Source organism: Spea bombifrons, chromosome 8 (assembly GCF_027358695.1).
Source record: "Spea bombifrons isolate aSpeBom1 chromosome 8, aSpeBom1.2.pri, whole genome shotgun sequence".
NCBI classification, from domain to species: domain Eukaryota; kingdom Metazoa; phylum Chordata; class Amphibia; order Anura; family Pelobatidae; genus Spea; species Spea bombifrons.
Genome location: NC_071094.1, coordinates 44,738,362 through 44,761,754, shown reverse-complemented (window position 1 = coordinate 44,761,754; position 23,393 = coordinate 44,738,362). Strand labels below are relative to the sequence as shown.

Below are 23,393 nucleotides of genomic sequence, written 5' to 3'. Positions count from 1 at the left end.
GTGCCAGTGCCATAAAGAGTAACCCTTAAAGGGCCAGCTACAGACTCCAAATGTATTTGTACATTATGATGTCATCCCTTGGGCTCCTCGTCCCCGAAATAAACAGAAAGAAACCCGATCGGTCCCTCTTTGGCTCCCAGATACCCCCCTCTCCTCCCAGATACCCCCCTCTCCTCCCTGATACCCCCCTCTCCTCCCTGATACCCCCCTCTCCTCCCTGATGTGTCTCCCCATAACCCTTTTCCTACCCTGCGCCCGGCTCTTCTGCCCCGATGCCCGCTTTCCCTCACCCCGTACACCAAAAGCTCCCCTCCACTCATTATTTATAGCAAATACTCAAATTATTATTATTATTATTATTAGACGGATTTTATCTAGCGTGTGTGACCGGGGTTCATGTAAGGGATTTTTTACTTTACTGAGAGGGTGGTGGATAAGTGGAACATCCTCCCAGCAGAGGTGGTAGAGGGTAATACAGTGAGGGTATTAAACATGCGCGGGATAGACATACGGCTCCTGAATCTAAGACGAGCCCAACGACTGATTAAGGTTTGAGTCTTTACAGCAGGAGAAACGGGCGACTAGACAGGGGCCGGATGGGGCCGATCTGCCGGGGGGGGTTCTGGGTCTCTGATTGGCGGGTGAAGCCAACGAGCGTCGCAGACTTTTTAGTATTTGGTTTAAATAAACGCCACGTTCCGTCCATCTGCATTATTATTACTTATCAGTATATATAGCGCCATCACACGCCGCAGCGCTGTACACAGGAGCACACCGCAAGTAATGCATCACATAACAATCATGCCCAAAGAGCTTACAATCTATCAGGGAGGAGATTTTTTATGAATAATTACATTTGAGATCAAAGACCCCGTTATGGTTTAATTTACCACAAAAATCGAGATATTCAGAAAGGTGGGCGGGGCTTCAGCCGGCGGCGCATGCAGGTAATCTCCACCAGCCATCCGCGCTGAGCATGCGCAACGCAGCACTTAACGTCTGTCCGCGGGGGCCGCGTATTCAGAGCAATGTCAGACGCGATGGGAGAAAAAAAAATGGAAGAAAATCCCCCCCCGCGCCCCCCCAAGATGGCAGGACTGGGGCCCAGAATCTGGGGCAGCTGCCCAATACGATACCGCAGTACCCCACACTTACGTTCCTTGCTTCAATTTACCCCCCAGCAACGACTCGAACCTTAATCAGTCGTTGGTCTCGTCTTAGATTCAGGAGCCGTATGTCTATCCCATGCATGTTTAATCCCCTCACTGTATTACCCTCTACCACCTCTGCTGGGAGGCTGTTCCGTGTATCTACCACCCTCTCAGTAAAGTAAATCTTCCATACGTTACATTTGTTTCTCCTTGGGCCGGATACATTGTATCATTTGGCTTCTTTGCCTCGTTAATGTTAGAGTCCCTCGGCTGCGCGGCGGATCCAGGTTATTTCATTAGGGAATATTGTTGTCTTACCTGCCGTGGTCCTCCCCAGGTGACCGGCACTGCTGGGTGTCAGAGGCGCGTCCAGACCCCGAGCTGCTCCCAGGGATACGAAGCATTGAGCCGCACGGCCAGTGAGTCATATACTGGGAGTGGGAGGGGCCAAGAAACCAGCACCTTCCCCTTCTCTGCCCTAAAGCCGTGATGTCACAGCTCTGCGTAACCCCTCAGGTGCTGGAGGGGTCTCTGCCGGGGATGCGACTCCGCAGCACATTATCAGGACAACTCAGACAGCGCCGACTCTGTAACTAACGAGAAACATTAGAAATAACGACCTTCAACTTATCTATACACTCATCGGGCTGATTTTAGGTGGTAGATAAATGGAACAGCTTCCCAGCAGAGGTGGTAGAGGGTAATACAGTGAGGGTATTAAACATGCATGGGATAGACATACGGCTCCTGAATCTAAGACGAGACCAACGACTGATTAAGGTTTGAGTCTTTACAGCGACGGGCGACTAGACGGGGGCCGAACGGGGGCCGATCTGCCGGCGGGTTCTGGTTTCTGTGTCAGTCGGGATCAGTTCTGGGTCGGTTTCCGGTTTATTGGATTTCACTGATTTCTTCCACATTCTGGGATTTCCAGATTTTGTGATTTCTGGTGAAAAATCAAATAAATCCCCCCCGATAACCCCCCCCTACACAGAGTCTGACCCCCCCACACTGTATAATACAGGGTCTGACCCCCCACACACACCGTATAATACAGGGTCTGACCCCCCCACCATATAATACAGAGTCTGACCCCCCACTGTATAATACAGAGTCTGCCCCCCACTGTATAGTACAGAGTCTGACCCCCACACTGTATAATACAGAGTCTGACTCCCCCTCACCGTATAATACAGAGTCTGACCCCCCACCGTATAATACAGAGTCTGACCCCCCACTGTATAATACAGAGTCTGACCCCCCACTGTATAATACAGAGTCTGACCCCCCCACTGTATAATACAGAGTCTGACCCCCACACACTGTATAATACAGAGTCCGACCCCCCCTCACCGTATAATACAGAGTCTGACCCCCCCACCGTATAATACAGAGTCTGACCCCCCACTGTATAATACAGAGTCTGCCCCCCACACTGTATAATACAGAGCCTGACCCCCCCACTGTATAATACAGAGTCTGACCCCCCCCCACTGTATAATACAGAGTCTGACCCCCCCACTGTATAATACAGAGTCTGACCCCCACACACTGTATAATACAGAGTCTGACCCCCACACACTGTATAATACAGAGTCTGACCCCCCACACTGTATAATACAGAGTCTGACCCCCCACACACTGTATAATACAGAGTCTGCCCCCCACGCTGTATAATACAGAGTCTGACCCCCCACACACTGTATAATACAGAGTCTGACCCCCCACACACTGTATAATACAGAGTCTGACCCCCCACACACTGTATAATACAGAGTCTGACCCCCCACACACTGTATAATACAGAGTCTGCCCCCCCACTGTAGAATACAGAGTCTGACCCCCCCACACTGTATAATACAGAGTCTGACCCCCCACACTGTATAATACAGAGTCTGACCCCCCACACTGTATTATACAGAGTCTGACCCCTTCCCCCCCCCCGGTATAATAGAGTCTGACCCCCCCACACTGTATAATACAGAGTCTGACCCCCCACACACACTATATCATACAGGGTCTGACCCCCCCACCGTATAATACAGAGTCTGACCCCCCCCACACACCGTATAATACAGGGTCTGACCCCCCCACCATATAATACAGAGTCTGACCCCCCCACTGTATAATACAGAGTCTGACCCCCCACTGTATAATACAGAGTCTGCCCCCCCACTGTATAGTACAGAGTCTGACCCCCACACTGTATAATACAGAGTCTGACTCCCCCTCACCGTATAATACAGAGTCTGACCCCCCACCGTATAATACAGAGTCTGACCCCCCACTGTATAATACAGAGTCTGACCCCCCACTGTATAATACAGAGTCTGCCCCCCCACTGTATAGTACAGAGTCTGACCCCCCCACTGTATAATACAGAGTCTGACCCCCACACACTGTATAATACAGAGTCTGACCCCCCCACTGTATAATACAGAGTCTGACCCCCACACACTGTATAATACAGAGTCTGACCCCCACACACTGTATAATACAGAGTCTGACCCCCCACACTGTATAATACAGAGTCTGACCCCCCACACACTGTATAATACAGAGTCTGCCCCCCACGCTGTATAATACAGAGTCTGACCCCCCACACACTGTATAATACAGAGTCTGACCCCCCACACACTGTATAATACAGAGTCTGACCCCCCACACACTGTATAATACAGAGTCTGACCCCCCACACACTGTATAATACAGAGTCTGCCCCCCCACTGTAGAATACAGAGTCTGACCCCCCCACACTGTATAATACAGAGTCTGACCCCCCACACTGTATAATACAGAGTCTGACCCCCCACACTGTATTATACAGAGTCTGACCCCTTCCCCCCCCCGGTATAATAGAGTCTGACCCCCCCACACTGTATAATACAGAGTCTGCCCCCCCACTGTAGAATACAGAGTCTGACCCCCCCACACTGTATAATACAGAGTCTGACCCCCCCACACTGTATAATACAGAGTCTGACCCCCCACACTGTATTATACAGAGTCTGACCCCTTCCCCCCCCGGTATAATAGAGTCTGACCCCCCCACACTGTATAATACAGAGTCTGACCCCTCCCCCCCCCCGGTATAATACAGAGTCTGACCCCCCACACTGTATAATACAGAGTCTGACCCCTCCCCCCCCCGGTATAATACAGAGTCTGACCCCCCACACACTGTATAATACAGAGTCTGCCCCCCCCGGTATAATACAGAGTCTGACCCCCCCACACACCGTATAATACGGGGTCTGGTCGGATATTCCGGGTTGTTAGGAACGGTTCGGTTTCTCCGTTAATCTCGTTCTATTTATAGATAAGAGGATGAAACTCTCTGCAGAATTAACTTCATGCGCAGCCAGGTAGCCTTAACCCCTTCATGGTCAAAGAGACGCAAACAATAGTGAATGGCCCTTCCCGTGTACAGATCGCAAGCTCTTGGGGACAGCGGCCGCCTCTCATTGGGATCACGGATGGGAACGAATGATCCGCGGGGGGGGCTGGTTGGGGGTTCGGGGGGGCCCCCTGAGCGAGATGTCGTTTTTTTAACCGTTTTGTTTGGCGGCTTCACACAAACGGTTAATGCGGAGAGCCGGATAATCCCCGGGCCGGGGGAGAGAAGCCGAAATATCTCCACGGGAGGAACACCGAGCTCCGCGGACACCTTCCCCGGCAGCCGGAACCGGGCGCTACTAATATCACCCAATGGGGGGAACCGTCTGTACAGCCTGCGGAGCGCCCCCACGGCCCCCACAGTGGTACACTCCGCCTGCTCCCCTCTTTGATTAATCAATTCTGATACATTGTATTAAAGGAGGGGGGTAATTAACTCTGGGTGCCCTCATTGGCCCCCCGTCATGTGACCTCTGTCACCCTCTATCTCCCCCATTCTGTCCCACAATCTACCTCTGACTTCCCATACCTGCCGTCTCTCCCGAGTTCCTGTTCTTCTGTCTTTTTTTTTTTTTTGCTCGTAGATTAAATTTAATTCTAGAATCCGAAAAAAAAAATAGCTAAATATTTCTGTGAAAAAAAGAAAATCTTAATAATCTATTTCTGACCCTTTAACCCTCAAACCTGCCAAGTGTCCCTGTTCAGTTTGTCCAGTCCCTCTTCAGTCACGTCGTTGGGTTATCGGCCTCCATCGGGAGCCCAAGGTCAGCGGCTGAGCCTCCCGCGGGGGCCGGGGGTTTAATGCGCATTCCTCTCATTCCTCGTATTCTGGATGAGGGTTTTTATGGCCGCCTCGTTCCTCCGCCGGCCACGTTCTACAGAGCGGATCCCCAGGAGGACGCAGAGATCTAGTGGATCCCGTGGTGAGACCCCCGCAGGGTATCGGGGTCCGGTACCGATCCGATAAATGTCATTTATCTCCAAAACCACTTTTGGTGTAAAAAAGACGGATTTAATCATTTACGTCCCGTTAACCCTCGGCTTCCTGTGTTCAAACTCCCACTAATCCCAGACCTGACGCTGGAGACAACAGATTCCGCCAGCGTTCTAGATTTGATGTGGTTACCATGGAAACCAGCGAAACCAGATGTAGAACTTTGCAGCTCACCCATCGTACAGCGCCGCGGCATATGTTGGTGACGATGATGATGGCCGATTACCAATAGGGGGGTGCAGAGAGGGGCAAACATACACGAGATGCTCTGCAGGATTGCCCCACGCGCCGGGAATGGGGGCTCCGCGTGATTGACAGGGACCTCGCACCTATTTTACGCACAAAAGTGCCCCCTTTAAATCATAAACACCCCCCCGCAGGGTCAGCCATTTAAACCGAAATAAAGTCATATTTACGGATTCTGCGTTTATTGGGCCCGACGAGCCGCCCCACGGATTTTTAACGCGAAAAACCTGCTTTCTAGGCCGGGCTGAACGTTAAAAAAAAAAAACCCATCGGCTCGGAGGAAGCGGCCGTTATTCCTGGAATCTGAATGCCTAAAACCCGGAATATTTCCCAATCGCCCAGCGCTGGGGGGGGCGGGGATCATCCTGGGAAAAAAACACCATTTACAGGAAAATAACAAAATCTGGAGCCCCTGATAAAGTGTTAGAGGACGGCTGGCGGGACCCTCCGAGGATTCCCAGAATGCAAAGGGGACGCCCACCGAATGCCTCGATCGCTAAGACATAGGATTTCCCAAACATTCTGCAGTTTTCTTTCACCCCAGTTGGAGTTTTTTGCCCCATAATATAAAGTTTTCAGCCATTTGTATGATTCTCACTCTGAGCCCCGATCTACTAAACACCCCGACTCCTTATCATACCGCCTGTGGGAGAGAATAGAATGGCTCGGTCTTAATCACCCAGCCGGACTCTCTGACTAATGAAAGTCTATGGAGGGACGGACTTCATTAGCATCGCCGTAAAGCATCAGCTCAGTGCGGTGTTTGAGCCGGGAAAGTCAGCCAGGGTGTGACCCGGATAATCTGCCCCTTCACCCTGCGACTGGGGCAAAAACCCTGAGAGTTCCCAGGTGTGCTAATGGGGGCCACAATTTACCCTTTAATTACCAAATCTGACGATCTTAGTAAATATCTGGAATTAAAGGAATGTTTTTATTCTGATCATTAATATTTTCTTATTATCTGTGTTAATGTTTGTGCTCGGACAGCGGCTCCCCAACACACTTTATTTCCAGCTTCATGTATGGATCAAAAATATATCTTTCAGCCAGATCATAAATGTGGAAAATCGACGTGATTTACGAAATCTTTATTTATTTTATTCAATTTTTTTCAACAATAATAATAAAAAAACATACATTCTGAAAGCATAATAAATAACATGATTTATATACAGTGAACGTGTTAAGGGGTATTATGTTTAAAAAGTGGTCCCGGTGCAAAACTTTAAACAAGGTGTTATCGTCATAGCAACTAGCGGAATGGTCCCGTGGATTGGACCAATGGTTGAAATGAGTTCCCTCGTTCAAATACAAAACCACAAAACAAGATCACAATTCCAGTCCAGATCCATCAAACATAATACACAAAAAAAGAGTCCGGCTGGGGATTAAGACTGAGCAATTCTATTGTTCCCCACAGGCCGTATGATAAGGAGATAAAGGGGGTTAGTAGATATGTAGCTGCCTGAAAACATTATATTTTGGGGCAAAAACACCTTCCTTTTGATCTATGCATACGCTTCCGGATCCCTTCGCACAGATCAAGCCGACACTGGATGTTCGCACTGCAAATTCCGATTGGCTGACGAGGCCCTTTAATATTAGGAAAACAACAACTAAACGAGACGCAGCGGCCGCCCAGCGCCTCTGTGAGTATGGCTCAAATATCTAATGAATCCGGGTAAAGACTCAAACCTTAATCATTCGTTGGTCTCGTCTTAGATTCAGGAGCCGTATGTCTATCCCATGCATGTTTAATCCCCTCACTGTATTACCCTCTACCACCTCTGCTGGGAGGCTGTTCCGCTCATCCACCACTGTCTCATCCTAGACTAACACAGAGAAGTCTACTCCGAGAGCTGACATATTCTGCTTTGCTGCGTTTATTATGGATTAAGAAAGACCCAACTTCAGAAGGATAGCTAACCGTGCAAGATAGCTAGGAAGCTGCGCTGTGGAATATGTTGGCGATATATTAACCATTAAATAATAACATCGTCCGCCTTTTATTACCGGGCGGAACTTCCAGGCAGCGGCTGCTGTAATCATTAAGCAAGTGCTGCCACCTCCTGGCTGAAAGCTTAATGACGCCTTCGTAACGCGTAACCTGCGGCCGGGTTCCCAGGTGATTTTCATGAATGAAAGACTTTAATTAGTCAGAGAGTCCGACTGGGTGATTAAGACTGAGTCATTCTTTTGTTTCCCACAGGCAGTATGATAAAGAGTCAGGGGATTTGTCTAATAGGCTGGGCTCAGATAATAGTGAATTTAGAGCATAATTGTCACCAGAACACAAGGTCGCTTGTAAAATAAGGGAAAGATAAACTAATTTGCATACAATGCACCGCGACCCCCCAATTTTTAATTGGGCGACAATATCTCTTTCCAAACATTTAATCCATTACAAGGGAGGCAATTTATTCTTCATTTCTTTTCATGAGTCCTAAATTTGCCACCGTGAGAAGACACAGCAATCTGGCCAATCTGTTATAATTTACAGAAAGGGTAGTAAATACCTGGATCAGACACCCAGCGGAAGTAGTACAAATACATTAAAGGATTTCAAGAAAGCTTTGGATGTGCTTAAGGAATTAGCTTTCCGCCTTCGATGCTCTGTATGAACTAAGTGCATTTATTTCTATTATACAGGGATACTGGTGCTGCTTAGCAACAGAGCCCTCTTACATTATTGCAATCAAATTTACGCCAACCCGACTCATAACAATGGAGATTAACGAGCGGAGCTCCAGGGCGCTGGGAAGCTCGGTGTACGTCAACTAAAGGAAGAAAAGGAAAAAAGGTGTCCCGGTTTTCAGGCACTGCTTAGATTTCGCAGACAGTACAGGTGGGCTGGTGGACATGCCTCGGCCCCTCCCACCTATAGCCACACCCCCGATACAGGTGTCTTAAATTGGACACCTATTAACGACAATGCAGTGAGCCCTGTACATGTATGGGCTTTGTCTTGAAGGGGTTAAACGCCAACATTCTACCCTCATATAGGGTAAAGCCCCCCCCCCATTAGCTACAAGCTCTCCCAGGTCCGGGGAGAGCTCAGGAGAGAGAATGGAGTGATGGGAGTTGGGGGTAAGAACATTTAGCACATTTAGTTAAACGGCACCTTTTCCCACCAGAACCAATCAGCTCCCAGCAAAGCGAATCGCGCAGGAAGTCAAGGCGGCCGCTCCCACGGCACACACAGGGTGGGGGTCTTAGTTCAAACTTTACATAGCTTTATTAAACGTACTGACAGATAGAACTCAGGAAAGTGAGACGTTCCGATTGGCAGAACCCCGTTCCAGGTCCTCCATCCAGAAGAAAACGCTGCCAATACCGAGCGGTTTGGGGAAACCCTTCGAGCCGTCGGCGGGAAACAGAGAAACCACTTGGATCATACGGAAAAAAAATGTCCATTTATTCCCGGAGTACACTTCGCTTTTATATATTTACAGCAATCTGTCCGCTGTTCCAGTCATTGGGCGACGCGCTATCGGGAAGCATCATATCGGGGGGGAAAAAGACGGTATCGCAATCTGGAGCGTCACCAGACCCAGACGGAACGCCAAACCAGCAGCCTATTAACTCAATCCACGCAAATAAACCCAAAAAGGACATTAAACGACTCATTACCCTCCCTATAACGGGTTTAAAACATCCCTTTCCACATTCCGTCAACCCAAATAAAAATACGAACCGTATTCCCGACGTTCCTTCCCTCCGTAATCATTCACGTCCTTTTTTGGTTAATTTGCACCGAATTGACTGTTAAAGTGCTGGTTTTGGGAAAATCTAACAAGCCATTTTGGGTTGAGATGAAACTGTTGTTTTTTTCCGTAATACTTCTGTTTCACGATGATACTCGTTTACTGAAAGAGTCGTCAGGGGCCGCGTCGGACAGATACGTAAACATGATCGTTAAGAAATTGTCCCGGCTTTCCTTGAATCGGATTGGTTAACACACACATTCATTGATAATGCCACTTAATGCCACTCGCTTCGTTACTCTCCTCTTAACAATGCAGTGGTAAAAAACAAAACAAAACAAAAAACAAAAGAAAACGATAAAAAAATAAATAAAAAAAAAAAATCATAAAAAAAACCCATAAAAAAAAAAAATATATATATAAAAAAAATAAATAAAAAAAAAATAAAAAACCATAAAAAAAAATAAAATTAAAAAAAATACTAAAAAATATATATAAAAAAAAACAAAAAAAAAAAAAAAGAATTTCCCATAAAGTTTTACAAATACTTAAATGGTGTTTTTTTTTTTTACGTTTTTTTTTTGGGATGAAGATTATAATTTTTTTTTTGCAATTATTTTCAAATACTTTTTGTTCTTACATCACATACAGAAAATTGCAGTAAAAAAAAAAAAGAATATATGTATATATAGATATATAATAAAAAATAATTATATATGTACAGATTCAAAAGTCCTGGTTTGAAATCAAACAGCGTAGTGGTCGATGAGATCATTTTATTCTTTAAGGGTTCAGTCCCCATGTGCGATTAAACCGGAGAGATGGGCGGGAGGGGGTTTAAATTGTAGAATGTGAAGCGTGGGGAGGAAAACTGTTCTGTGCAATAAATTATGTATTAGCTGCCTCTTCAGACAAGGTTACGGGGGTCTGCCTCGGACGTCCGAGCGCCGGACCCTTATATAAAATGCTCTTGCGCTGATGGAAAGCCATTTGGGAAAAGTTCTATTTCTATATATATTTATATACACATATGTATACATTATATACTTCTATATGATATATACACACGCACACGTCACACACATATGTATACACGTAAGCGTGTGCGGGTACGGGGGGCCGTGTCAGCCGCACGCACACACGCTTATCAGCGGGGCTTTAAAATAATATACAAAAAGCAAAGAGTCAGTCACTACACCAGACACCGATTAATTGTTAAAAACAGATCTTTGAGGCTTCACATCTCACGTGGCAAAAAGTGGACTTTTTTTTAGTACAAAAGGTTGACGCGACCACGGTGACGAGTATAAAAAAGAAAAAAATAATAATAATAATAAATCACACGTATGCATCAGCCCCCCCCGCCCCCAACACTGTATACGCCATGTGTCTTTGCGGCCGGCGGCTACTGGCAGAACGGGGACGCCGTCGGGTCGAACCCTTTAAAAACGTCTTTTAGGGAGCCGGCGTCCTGCTCGCTCTCGCGCGTCGGGCTGTTCCCTGAGAACGGGCTGCTGCTCCCCGGTTTGGCGGCCGGCTTCACCAGGCCGTACACGGACGGGACGGGGAGGTTGTGGACGGCCGGCTGGCTGCTCTCGGCGGCCGTGGAGGCGGCCGGGGCTTTGGCGCGAGGCCGGTTGTAGCTGTTGTATCTGTCCGTGGTGGCCTCGGAGGTCGGTTTTTCGGGTTCTGGTTGATCGAGGGCCGATTTCCGCACAAAGAGCGGCTCCTTTGACTTGGCGGCGGGTTTGCCGTCCGCTGGTTTGGACGCCGTCTCACTAGAGGGGGTCTCGGCTGAAGTCTTATTCCCCGTGCGGGGGTCGTATAAGCTGATGCTGCTCAGCACATTGCTCTGGCCGGCGGTCTTGCTCAGACCTCCCCCCGTCAGCAGACGGGGGTCATAGGGCGCGATGGTTTGGGCGCTCTCTGCTGCCGGCGGTGGGGGCGGAGTCGCGTGGGCTTGGGTGGGCTCCGCGACTTTTGCTGCCGCCGGGGGTTCCGCCGGCTTCTGCAGACGCGGGTCCGTGGGGGTCTTGCGCGTCCGCGGGTCGCTCGGCTTCTCGACGGGCGTCGGGGGGGTCGGGGTGGGGACCGCGGCAGCGTTTACGGTCTTCAAGATCCTGGAGAGCAGTTCGAAGTCGGGCAAGCTGGTGTTCGCTGCCGGTGTCTCGGTCCCGGCCCCTCGCTGCCGGGGGTCATGTGGCGCTGAGCCGGCGGGGCGGTTGAGACGCGGGTCCAGCGGCAGGGCCTGCAGCGGCGCAGGCACCGGGAAGTCCTGCTTGGGCACGGGAAGCGGGATGAGGTCCTCAGGGCTCCACAGGACAGACTTGGCGAAGCTCGGTTTGCTCAAACTAACGTCCTTCTTGATGTGGCTGAACTGCTGCAGCTGGGATCGCGGGTCCCTCAGCGCCTGCCCCGGCGCCGCGTCCAATGGGATATTCACCGGCTTTTCCCTAAGCGCCCGCTCGCTCTCCTCCTCCTCGGGGGAGGGTTTGCTCACCGGCGAGTCCTGCTTGGGTTGAGTTACGGGACGAGCCGCCCGGGAGGCGCCGGGACTAACCTCGGGTGGGTTAGGTTCTGTGTTTCGAGACAGACGTGGATCGCGGGACAGGCGGGGGTCCGACGGGCGGGAAGCTGCAGCGGTTGGAGGCTTCTGCAAGCGCGGGTCGGTCTGAGCGCCGGCGGACCCGTCCTTGGCGGGCGCCTGCGCGGCGGGGCGGCTGGATGACTGCTGGCGTAAGGTTTTCAGTATGGACGTCACGCTGCTGCCGCCCTCCTCCTCGTCGCTGGAGTACCAGTTCACCGTGTCACCTGGGAATCAAACGGTTAATGACATTAAAACATGAAACTCCATGATGAATAACGCCTATTAATAATCCTGCAGGAAGCCACAAAACGAGGTCATAAGATCTGCTCAAATGAGAGCGCAGGGCGAGCAAGCGGGGGGCGAGCTTTAACGCTGATAAATGCAAAGTTACGCATTTGGGGAAAGGAAATTAATGATATGATGTCATTATATAAACACATATGGGGGCCAATAGCAGCCGCTCTCTCATGACCGGTTCATAGTCCGCGGCAGTTACCTTCTTCGTTATCTCGCTCGGGCTGGTTCCCCCCGAGCCTGCGTGCCCGCTCCTCTTCCTCCTGCTGCTTCTGCTGGATGCGCATGTACAAAGCCCTCTGCGCCGAGGGCAGAAAGTCCGGGATGTTTCCCTTGTTGAAGTTTGATGTCGCCTCCGCTGCCTCCGGACCTTGCTCGGGGGGGTGCTCCGGGTACCTGCCGGCTTCGGGGTCTTCCTGCATCCCACCGTATTCATTGTAACCACCTGTTATTAATAAAAATATATTATATACAAATATATACATAAATATACACAAATATATATAAAAAAAGACGATTACAGACCACAAAGATATTTAAGCTATATGGTACAGCGCTACAGACTATGACGGCGCTATATAAATAATATGATGTCATTTTTGGCGAGGCGACCTCACGCACCTCCGTCTCCCATCATTTCCTGGCCGATTTCCATGCTGGGGTCCTGGTAGTACTCGTTGTAGAAGCCCTGGCCCGGGGGGCCGTCCGCCATCATTTCGGAGCCATCTCCTGGGCCGTACGGCATCATGGGGGGTCCGTCTTCCATGCCCATCTCAATGTCGTGATGCATTGGGCCTTGTGGCCCCATGGGTCCAGGGAACCTGGCCGGCGGGGGTCCTGGGGGGCCGCCAGGGGGTCCCGGAGGCCTGCTGTAAGAGAAGCAAGATTTAGTCAAATGCGTAACCCAACCTATTAAAAGGGGAGAAACCCGTATAAAACTCACACCGGGCGCGCATGCGCAGCTCACCTCACACCCAATTTATGTGCCAGGTGGGCAGTGGGACGAACAACAATCTCAAACAGCGAGGGTATTTTCCTCTGACACATCTGTGCGTCCATGGACAGCGGGCTCCCGGGCATTTGGTCTCCTATTCCAGGACCTCCACCTCCTGGGCTTCCCGGCATGTGGCCTCCAGGTCCGACTGGCATTGGTGGCATGGGACCACCAGGGCAGGGATGCATTGGACCACCTGCTGGCATCTGTTCACAAGGACCTCCTTGCATAGGGGGCATCGGTCCCGGTGGAATAGGCCCTCCAGGCATAGGGCCGCCAATCATGGGACCACCAGGCATAGGGCCACCTGGCATGGGCCCGCAAGGCATGGGACCACCGGGCATGGGTCCGCAAGGCATGGGACCACCGGGCATGGGTCCGCAAGGCATGGGACCACCGGGCATGGGCCCGCAAGGCATGGGACCTCCTTGGACTGGACCACCAGGCATGGGTCCACCCGGTGGCACTGGACCAGGAGGCATGGGTCCACCAGGGCCACCAGCCATGTGTCCACCAGGCATAGGACCACAAGGTACGTTACTCCCCATAGGAGGTCCGCCAAGCCCCGATGACATAGAATCCGCAGTCAGTAAGTCATCAGGCTCGTCCGGCGAGGCGGGCCCTCCAGGTACCGGCCCTCCGGGTGCAGGGGTCATGGGCACAGGAGCGGCCCCGGTTACAGGGGCCACAGGAGGAGGGCCGCCGTCCCCAGCGAAGGGGGGAATGGACTCGGTGGGAGATAACGGGGCGGCCGGTCCCGCAGAAGACCCCGAGGGAAGGGACGGGGTGGGCAGCAGGCCGACTCCCGGCGGCGGCTTCGGTAAAGGATTGATGCCCTGCTTTTTTAACTCCTCCACGTCCTTCTCATCTTCTGCACCGGCTTCTGCGTCCTCGGCCAGGATCTGCGCGGAGAGGACACAGGGGGGTCAGGCGGCCATTAAAACCGAGTCACATGACCAGACTTTACACAAGGACACCTGACAAGACGTTATTCCGTGTAACGTTCCACGCTTCGTGTCACTGCGCCGCCCGATATGCAAATGAACCTTTCGATGAGTGGCTCGTTTACATAAAAGAGATACCTAAACAAAACCCACCGCAGCCGTCTACCTCGCCGACCAACTCTGTGTCTATATCAGCCCCCAATAATAGAACCCCCTGGCAGATCGGCCCCATTCGGCCCCCGTCTAGTCTCCCATTTCTCAAACCTTAATCAGTCGTTGGTCTCATCTTAGATTCAGGAGCCGTATGTCTATCCCATGCATGTTTAATACCCTCACTGTATTACCCTCTACCACCTCTGCTGGGAGGCTGTTCCACTTATCTACCACCCTCTCAGTAAAGTAAAATGATTTATTTCCTTTAGAAATTTTCCTTTATTTTCCTTAAAAAATCTGCTCTTCTTTCCTACGCGAGTCTCGTCGCTGATCATATACTCGGTACCTTATCGAGGAGCTCCTGTGTTTCGTCGGTCAGGGACTCGTGGGAGAACATGCAGTCGTCGCCGTTGATGCAGTTGCCCGTGGTGTGGTAGAGCTTACACGGGAATTCACGTGAGCGGAGTTAAGGAGAAGACACGGGAAGGGGGGGTCGACACGTCAGACACATACTTACTTACCATGCGCGGGGTATGGGGGGGGGATTATTTTAAGGCTTTTCCCAATAATTAAGAGGCAGGGGGGGCACACGGACTGTAGACAAAACTACTCGATGGGGGGGGCCTTAATATCCCAATCAATGATCTCACTGATTGGACGATGGCACGAGGGGGCGGGCTTGCGTTATGAGCGCTTTTCAGACACATTGTAACCGTGGAAGGATATTGTGCATGTACGGGCAGTTGTCGGCGCGGGCGCAGTAGCCGGTGACGTAGAATTTGCAGAGACCGCGGCGCCGCGGGACGTCCACGTCGTGGCTGAAGTTGCAGTGCTCGCCCTGGGGAGAAAGAGAGGCGACGGTTAATACCCCATAAACCCCCAGCGACCCCCGCGCGGGGTATTAAGCGGAACGCGGGGCGACGGCTCACCCAGGTGCAGCGCCCCTCCACGAAGTACTTGCAGATCACTTTGCCCTTCTTGTCAGCGCGATGGTGGGGCTTCTCGTAATCGTTCCAGTACATCCCCCCGTCCTGCAAAACCAAGAGACAGGCGAGCGCCGCTTAGCGGACCGAACCCACGAGCGCTCCCCGGAGCGAGCTCACAATAATATTCATATAATAATAATAAAAATGGGCCAAAACTCACCCCTTCCTCGTCGTAGTAATCCTCCTCGTCGCCTTTGCCCCGGCCTCTTCCTCGCCCTCTCCCCATGCCCTTGTAGCCTCTTCCTCGGGGGCCCCTGCCTCGGCCCCGGTGAAAACCTGCGGTGGAGACGCACAATCGTTACCCTCTGCAAACCGCCCGCACTCACCCCGGCCCTCCGCACCGCACTCACCCCAAACCCCCCTGCACTCACCCCAGCCCTCAGCACCGCACTCACCCCGGCCCTCCGCGCTCACCCCAAACCCCCCTGCACTCACCCCGGCCCTCGGCACCGCACTCACCCCGGCCCTCGGCACCGCACTCACCCCGGCCCTCGGCACCGAACTCACCCCGGCCCTCAGCACCACACTAATCCCAGCCCTCCAGACGCCCCTGCACTCACCCCGGCACTCCGCAGCGCACTCACCCCGGCCCTCCGCAGCGCACTCACCCCGGCCCTCCGCAGCGCACTCACCCCGGCCCTCCGCAGCGCACTCACCCCGGCCCTCCGCACCGCACTCACCACGGCCCTCCGCCCGCAGGCCCCCCCTTGCACTCACCTCGGCCCCGGCCCTCTTTAGATTTGCGATACTGGTTGAGCTCCTTGGAGTACTCGTCGTACTCCTCTTCTCCCATTGGTTCTTCTTCGCAATACTGGAAGAGCACACAGGCCAATCAGAACGCAGCGTACCATTACCCCATAACAACATATTTACCCCTCCAAACATCGTCTCCGGGCCCGGGTTATCGCTATGGAAACCGGGAATACGATGATTAATAACAGTGATTTTGTGCGTTTCCCCCGTTACCTCCATCTCGTCGTCGTACATCTCCTCCTCGTCCTGATGCTCCTCGCCGGGGAATCCTCGCCCTCGGCCTCCTCTTCCTCGGTAACCTCCTCTTCCTCGCATCATGCCCCGGCCCCCCCGGATTCTCATGCCTCTCCCCCGGCCACGCATACCTGGGGTGAAAAAACGCGATTAGCGTAAAAACCTCCACTACGACAGCCCCAAAATTCACCCGCAGGGGCGCGTTTACTAAGTGCTCAGAGAGATGCGGCGGTCTCGTTGTGTAGTAGATACCCGGGAGGGAGTCGCGGATGAAGCGGTACCTCACCTCTGCCCCGGGTGCCCTCCTTGGCCCTCCGGTACTGGTTGAGCTCCATGGCGAAGTCGTCGTAGTCCTCCTTGCCCATGTCCTCGCCCTCGTCGCCCTCGTACTCCCCGTACTGCTCGTTCTCGTACTCGTCGTACATCCCGTAAGGCTTGCTCTCCATCTTGGGGTAACCCTTCTTGGGGAGCGGGGCGCCGTGCGGAGGGGGAGGGGGCGGGTACGGCGGGTGACCCTAAAATAATAATGAAAAAAGATAAAATAATAAGAATTGTCGTCCCCCCCCCCCGGATACCCCCCGGTAACACCCGGCGCCACTCACTGGAGGGTAGTTGGGACTGTACTCGCGGTACTTCCGATGCGGCTTCTCGCTGGGGCTGAAGTCCGACTCATCGCTGTAGTCCGAGAAATCCTCGCTGGAAGACGCGTGGCGCTGAGGAAAGAGACAGCACGAGTCAGACGCGGAGGAAAGAGACAGCACGAGTGAGACGCCGAGGAAAGAGACAGCAGGAGCGAGGCAAGAGACGCCGAGGAAAGAGACAGCATGAGGGAGACGAGAGACGCCGAGGAAAGAGACAGCACGAGTGAGACGCCGAGGAAAGAGACAGCAAGAGTGAGACGCGAGACGCAGAGGAAAGAGACAGCACGAGTGAGACGCGTGGCGCTGAGGAAAGAGACAGCACGAGTGAGACGCGAGACGCCGAGGAAAGAGAGAGCACGAGTGAGATGCGAGACGCCAAGGAAAGAGAGAGCAGGAGCGAGGCAAGAGACGCCGAGGAAAGACAGCACGAGGGAGACGAGAGACGCCGAGGAAAGAGACAGCACGAGTGAGACGCGGAGGAAAGAGACAGCAGGAGCGAGACGGGCGTCTCCCACCGCACTAGCGGGGCGACTTTACCTCGGTGAAGAGGGGTAAACGCCGATCGCCCCGTTTCGGGGTCCGTCCCGTACCTTGTGCTTGGACTTCCTTTTCTTCTTGGCTCGTCTTTTCTCCTTCTCCTTTCTTCGCTTTCTCTTCATCCTGCGGTGCGCCTTCTCGTCGTCCGAGCCGCTGTGATGCTTCTCCCCCTTTTCTTTGGGTCCCTGGGACTCCGAGCCGTCGCGGCCGGCGTCCTCTCCCCCGTCATCCTCGAGCTCCCCCTCTTCCAGCTCGCCGTCCTCCCTGCTCAGAGACAAAGACGAGGAAAGTCAGGCAAAGCGGAGGCATCCGGGCCTCGCCAGACCCAACCGGGCTAACCAGGGAAAGGCCCCGGTCTAAGAGAAACCGTAGGATCGTCAGCTCACGTGCCGAGCCTATCCCATGCATGTTTAAATCCCCCCGCTGTATTTGCCTCTACCACCTCTGCTGGGAGGCTGGGCCACTCATCTACCCCATCAGTAAAAATATCTTCAGCAGCTAAAATAAAACGGCCCGGTATAATGTATAAATCAGCGAGCCGGCCCCGTATAATGTATAAATCGGCGAGCCGGCCCCGTATAATGTATAAATCGGCGAGCCGGCCCCGTATAATGTATAAAGCAGCGAGCCGGCCCCGTATAATGTATAAAGCAGCGAGCCGGCCCCGTATAATGTATAAATCGGCGAGCCGGCCCCGTATAATGTATAAAGCGGGAGCCGGCCCCGTATAATGTATAAATCGGCGAGCCGGCCCCGTATAATGTATAAAGCAGCGAGCCGGCCCCGTATAATGTATAAAGCAGCGAGCCGGCCCCGTATAATGTATAAATCAGCGAGCCGGCCCTGTATAATGTATAAATCAGCGAGGCGGCCCCGTATAATGTATAGATCAGCGAGCCGGCCCCGTATAATGAATAAATCGGCGAGCCGGCCCCGTATAATGTATAAATCAGCGAGCCGGCCCTGTATAATGTATAAATCAGCGAGGCGGCCCCGTATAATGTATAAAGCAGCGAGCCGGCCCTGTATAATGTATAAATCAGTGAGCCGGCCCCTTGCTGTCTCCGTTCTTTTATAATCCATGAAAACGAAGTTAATGTGAAATGCGTCAGAACCGCATCACAAACACAAGAGACATAAACCCCCCGCCACGCGAGACGCAAACAACCCCCCCCCCCAAACAACAACACAAACACCCCCCCCCCCCGGACTAGGAACCCGGAATCTGCCGGCAGATCGGCCCCATCCGGCCCCCGTCTAGTCGCCCGTTTCTCCTGCTGTAACGACTCAAACCTTAATCAGTCGTTGGTCTCGTCTTAGATTCAGGAGCCGGATGTCTATCCCATGCATGTTTAATCCCCTCACTGTATTACCCTCTACCACCTCTGCTGGGAGGCTGTTCCCCTTATCTACCACCCTCTCAGTAAAGTGACAGATATGTAAATGTCAATAGAATGTAAGGAAGGGGGGGGTCCTTTACTCGTTACGGCTCTGGGTGTGTAAAGCGTTAACGGAACGATTATTCATTATTCAGGTTCTGGTGGATCCGGCCCGTTGGGTCCGGCCGGCTGCAGCTTCACGGACGGGGTGGGGGGGCAGGAAACACACGACACGCTACCCCTGTTACATGGCACATCAGTATTAACCCTTTGGGTTGCGCCGCAGCGAATACTCACATTCACAGTAATAGCTACGTGTTTGCTTATTTTTGTGTTTTAAAGTCCCTGCGTTTTCCCGGCTCGGAGAGCCTCTATAAAAAGGGAAGGGTTAATACGACCAGCGAGAAAACGGTCAAAAAAGGGGGGGAAAAGCTGGTTTCCAAGATGGGATTTTTGTGTCCTGTTTGGGCGTAAACAGCAGATTTTTTTCCCCGACGATGCAGGAAAAAATAAAGACGCAGCTTTAAATGCGAGGGAGGAGGAAAAAACTGAAGCAATACCGGAGGTCAGAGGTCACCAGAGAGAGGCGAGGGGCCTAAAACGGAGGTCGCCTGCCGTGCGGGCTGGAAATAGTTAATAAAAATAAAAATAAGAATTCCACAGGAAGCGAGAAAATGGGGTTTTAAATACATTCTGCCGGAGCCGCTCGGTCGCTGCAGCCAAGACGGGGTTAAAAGGGAGGCCCCGCCCAACCGGCCATTTTACAGAAACCAGTCAGGGGATGCCGGATTTAACCCCTTGGGGGCCAGTAACACACAAATTAGGGATTATGGGGTTAAAAGTTGGCGTCCGACGCTCGCTGCTCACACTCACACTCGGGACGCAGCACGAGGAGCAAGCGCGGCTCCTATGCTGGGGCAACAACAACAAAAAAACACACAAGGGGTCGCCGTGACAACACGACCAACCGTTCAGCTTTACAACCATCGAGCGGTTCTGCGCCCAAACACTAAATACATTCACGTGATAAACAGAAGAGACTGCGGGGGTCTCAGCGCCGGGGGGGGGGTGGATGTTACACAACAAGAGACCCGAATCCAACACTAGAGGCTCAGGTGGAATGGAAGGGAGTTTTACTTTACTGAGAGGGTGGTAGATAATTGGAGCAGCCGCCCAGCAGAGGTGGTAGAGGGTAATACAGTGAGGGGATTAAACATGCATGGGATAGACATCCGGCTCCTGAATCTAAGACGAGACCAATGACTGATTAAGGTTTGATTAAAGGCGACTAGACGGGGGCCGGATGGGGGCCGTGTAACGCGACATGAGGTGTAAAACGTACAGGTTTGGTTTTTTACATAAAATCATTAAGAGCTGATAAATGAGCGAAGTCACCGCCGGGAAGAGAGCAGCGAACGTCGGGCTCCGCGGGGCCCGGAGACAACAAGAGCCGCAAACCCCCAGCCATTCCGCCTCCCCGCGAGCCGCTCTCGTGGGACGAGGAGCCCCTGGCGTCTGTAACGCGATCCCGGCCTCTGTAACCGAGGCTTCGAGCTGCCGGGGCCCCAGGAGCCGATTCCGCTTACACCGAGAGGAACAGCCTGGCAAACAGGTGGCAACCGATCGCCCCAACACGGCACAACTCTCTAGTGCGTAGGCCTCTAGCCGACAACCGAGACACAAAGTAACAAAACTACAACACATCACAGCCTGGGAGTACCAAAAAAACATACTAACAAAAAAACACTTTTATACCAAAAACCTTTACTCTTAAAGCCTGTCAAGGAGTCGCAAATATATATTAATACAAATATTATTATAAATTATCAGCATGCGCGGCATGGGCCGGATTTATCATTAATCCTTCTCAATATATTATATATATTTATTATATTATATGCGCATGGGCCGGGATTTACTATTATTCCTCATTTATAAACTTATTATATATATTATATATTTTATTTATTATATTATCAGCATAGGCCGGATTTATTGCCCCCCCATCAATAAACTTATTATATATATTTATTATATTATATGAGCATGGGCCAGGTTTATTATTATTCCTCATTAATATACTTATTATATATATTATATTTATTATATTATCAGCGTAGGCCGGATTTATTACCCCCATTAATAAACTTATTATATATATTATATTATCAGCATAGGTCGGATTTATTACCCCCCCATTTATAAACGTATTATATATATTATATATTTTATTTATTATATTATCAGCATAGGCTGGATTTATTACCCCCCCCATCAATAAACTTATATATATTTATTATATTATATGAGCATGGGCCAGGTTTATTATTATTCCTCATTAATATACTTATTATATATATTATATTTATTATATTATCAGCGTAGGCCGGATTTATTACCCCCCATTAATAAACTTATTATATATATTATATTATCAGCATAGGCCGGATTTATTACCCCCCCATTAATAAACGTATTATATATATTTATTATATTATCAGCATAGGCTGGATTTATTGCCCCCCCATCAATAAACTTATTATATATATTTATTATATTATATGAGCATGGGCCAGGTTTATTATTATTCCTCATTAATATACTTATTATATATATTATATTTATTATATTATCAGCGTAGGCCGGATTTATTATTATTCCTCCTCATTACGAAAAATTCTGGTGTAAAAGTGTGAACACGGAGCCGCCGGGACGCTCTACACCAAACCACCTGCCTCATTTACCAAACTTATTAAAAAAAATATATATAAAAAGTTTGTTTATTTCATAAACATTTTAGCTGCTAAAAGTAAATATTAAAAAGTAAACGATTGGATCATTTAGGAGTCATTAGGAGCTAAAAGTGACTTTTCCCCCCAGAGGCAGAAAGACAAAAACTGGGAGTTTCGCGTTATTTGTTCTGCGGGTTTTGGGGTAAATCCAAAAGGATTTGGCTCCTCATACAGGGCTGCGGCACCTGTGCCAAAGCAGGGCAATCATCTGATGGCAGGGCTCCCTATGAGGAAAGTGGTTTCTTCTCTTGATATATTATTCTCCCAATTCCGAGTATTTACTAACTTTACGAGTAACAATGTATCCAAGCACTTAACCCTTACAGGTCATTAATATGAATACGCAGGCACTCTGTATATCCTAATGAACTTGGCTGCCCCTGAGCTGGCTGGGGGTGACTGGAGTGGCAGTGCCAGAACTGGAAAGAGGGGGGGGCACTGAGTCACATTGCTGGGGAGGAAAAATTTAACTCATGACGTTCCAGTACAGTTTCGGTTATCACCCCAGCACAAAGACAATCAGCATTCACAATGAGAACAACATCAGCATAAACAACATAGCAATATTCTCACCCCCACTGGGGCTTTTTTTTGCATAAAACATTCGATTTTACCCCAGAAAGCATGCATTTTTGGCACTTTTTACAAACCCCCTCCCCCTTATATGATCTTAATCTATCATTCCACCCCCACCAAGGACATTTTTACCCCAACACCAGATCCTTCAAACATTAACAAGAACCGAGATCACTTTGGGCTATTATTTTTTTTCAATTAAACCGAAATCCATGATATTTAGTAGAAAAATAAAGTGATCCTTTTTTTTTTTGCCCAAATTCTCTAGAATAAGTCATGATCCTGATAACAGAACATAAAATGACAATATTCACATGAGTTTCTGTCCCCCCCAAATAAAACCCCAACTAAGTCCCCCCCCTCCCCAAAAACACCACCACAGCCCATCCCCCACCAGACCTGTTTGCAGGACAGAAAGGAATAAAAAAAAAGATTAATATTTGGACATTTCCTGGACATGAAATCACAGCAGAGACAGAGAAGCCAAGGCTTGGGGTACTCGACCTGTCTGCAGGGAGGAAGAGGTTGTGTTCATTTTCATGGTTTGATGTTGGGGAGGAGGTTTCATGGACACTGGTGCCTTCCACGGCCATATTAACCATTAATTGTCTTTTTTGGGGGGTTGTGGGGGGGTAACTGTGACTTGTGCTGAGTTTATGCGGTCCCTTTAAACCCGAGACCCCGCCACCATCTGCCACCCCATGGAGACCAGACACAGGGGCCCAATGTTTTGTGTTGCAGTCCTTTACCAATCCACTTGTTTTCACTGTAAAACCTCAGGCATGGCTGGGAAGAGAAGGGTGAGGCGAAGCTTTTTTTGAGGCTAAAAAGCCCCTTTTTGGGGGGTGGGGGGGGATTTTGCGGTCAAATTAAAGAGGAAGCTGAGGGGGTGGTGATATGTGGGAGGGGGTCACGGAAGTGTTGGTGTTATAAAGGGCTGGGGGTCACGGGGACGCTAGAAGGGGCTTTGGGGCGCAAATCCCTGGGAAGAAGGTGATTCCGTGTATCGTGGCGCAGGGAGGAAACAGACTC

The 23,393-nt window shown here is 50.7% G+C and overlaps 1 protein-coding gene and 1 long non-coding RNA gene across 2 annotated transcripts in view; one reads left to right on the top strand and one right to left on the bottom strand.

Annotated features, from left to right (window-relative positions):
• LOC128503219 (uncharacterized) overlaps positions 1-23,393 on the top strand; it is an 82,778-nt gene that overhangs the window by 42,770 nt on the left and 16,615 nt on the right. The window lies entirely within an intron of this gene.
• Positions 10,567-23,194, bottom strand: ZC3H4 (zinc finger CCCH-type containing 4). Its single transcript, XM_053473265.1, has 14 exons — positions 22,866-23,194; positions 17,668-17,878; positions 17,039-17,149; positions 16,723-16,951; positions 16,416-16,567; positions 16,167-16,260; positions 15,610-15,725; positions 15,393-15,494; positions 15,190-15,301; positions 14,810-14,919; positions 13,340-14,268; positions 12,994-13,241; positions 12,575-12,817; positions 10,567-12,302 (listed from the first exon to the last, which is right to left on the bottom strand). Exons 1-14 carry the CDS (start codon positions 22,961-22,963, stop codon positions 10,897-10,899), a joined length of 4,161 nt encoding a protein of 1,386 aa, XP_053329240.1. The 5' UTR covers positions 22,964-23,194; the 3' UTR covers positions 10,567-10,896.

What these genes read in the sequence shown, in the direction of transcription:
- ZC3H4 (XM_053473265.1), bottom strand. Translation starts at nt 22,963, where the DNA reads ATGGTTAATATGGCCGTGGAAGGCACCAGTGTCCATGAAACCTCCTCC. An exon ending in TGTACGACGACGAGATGGAG is followed by an intron (nt 16,261 to 16,415) that starts GTAACGGGGGAA and finishes GTGCTCTTCCAG; the next exon opens with TATTGCGAAGAAGAACCAAT. An exon ending in CAACTGCCCGTACATGCACA is followed by an intron (nt 14,920 to 15,189) that starts ATATCCTTCCAC and finishes AACTCCGCTCAC; the next exon opens with GTGAATTCCCGTGTAAGCTC.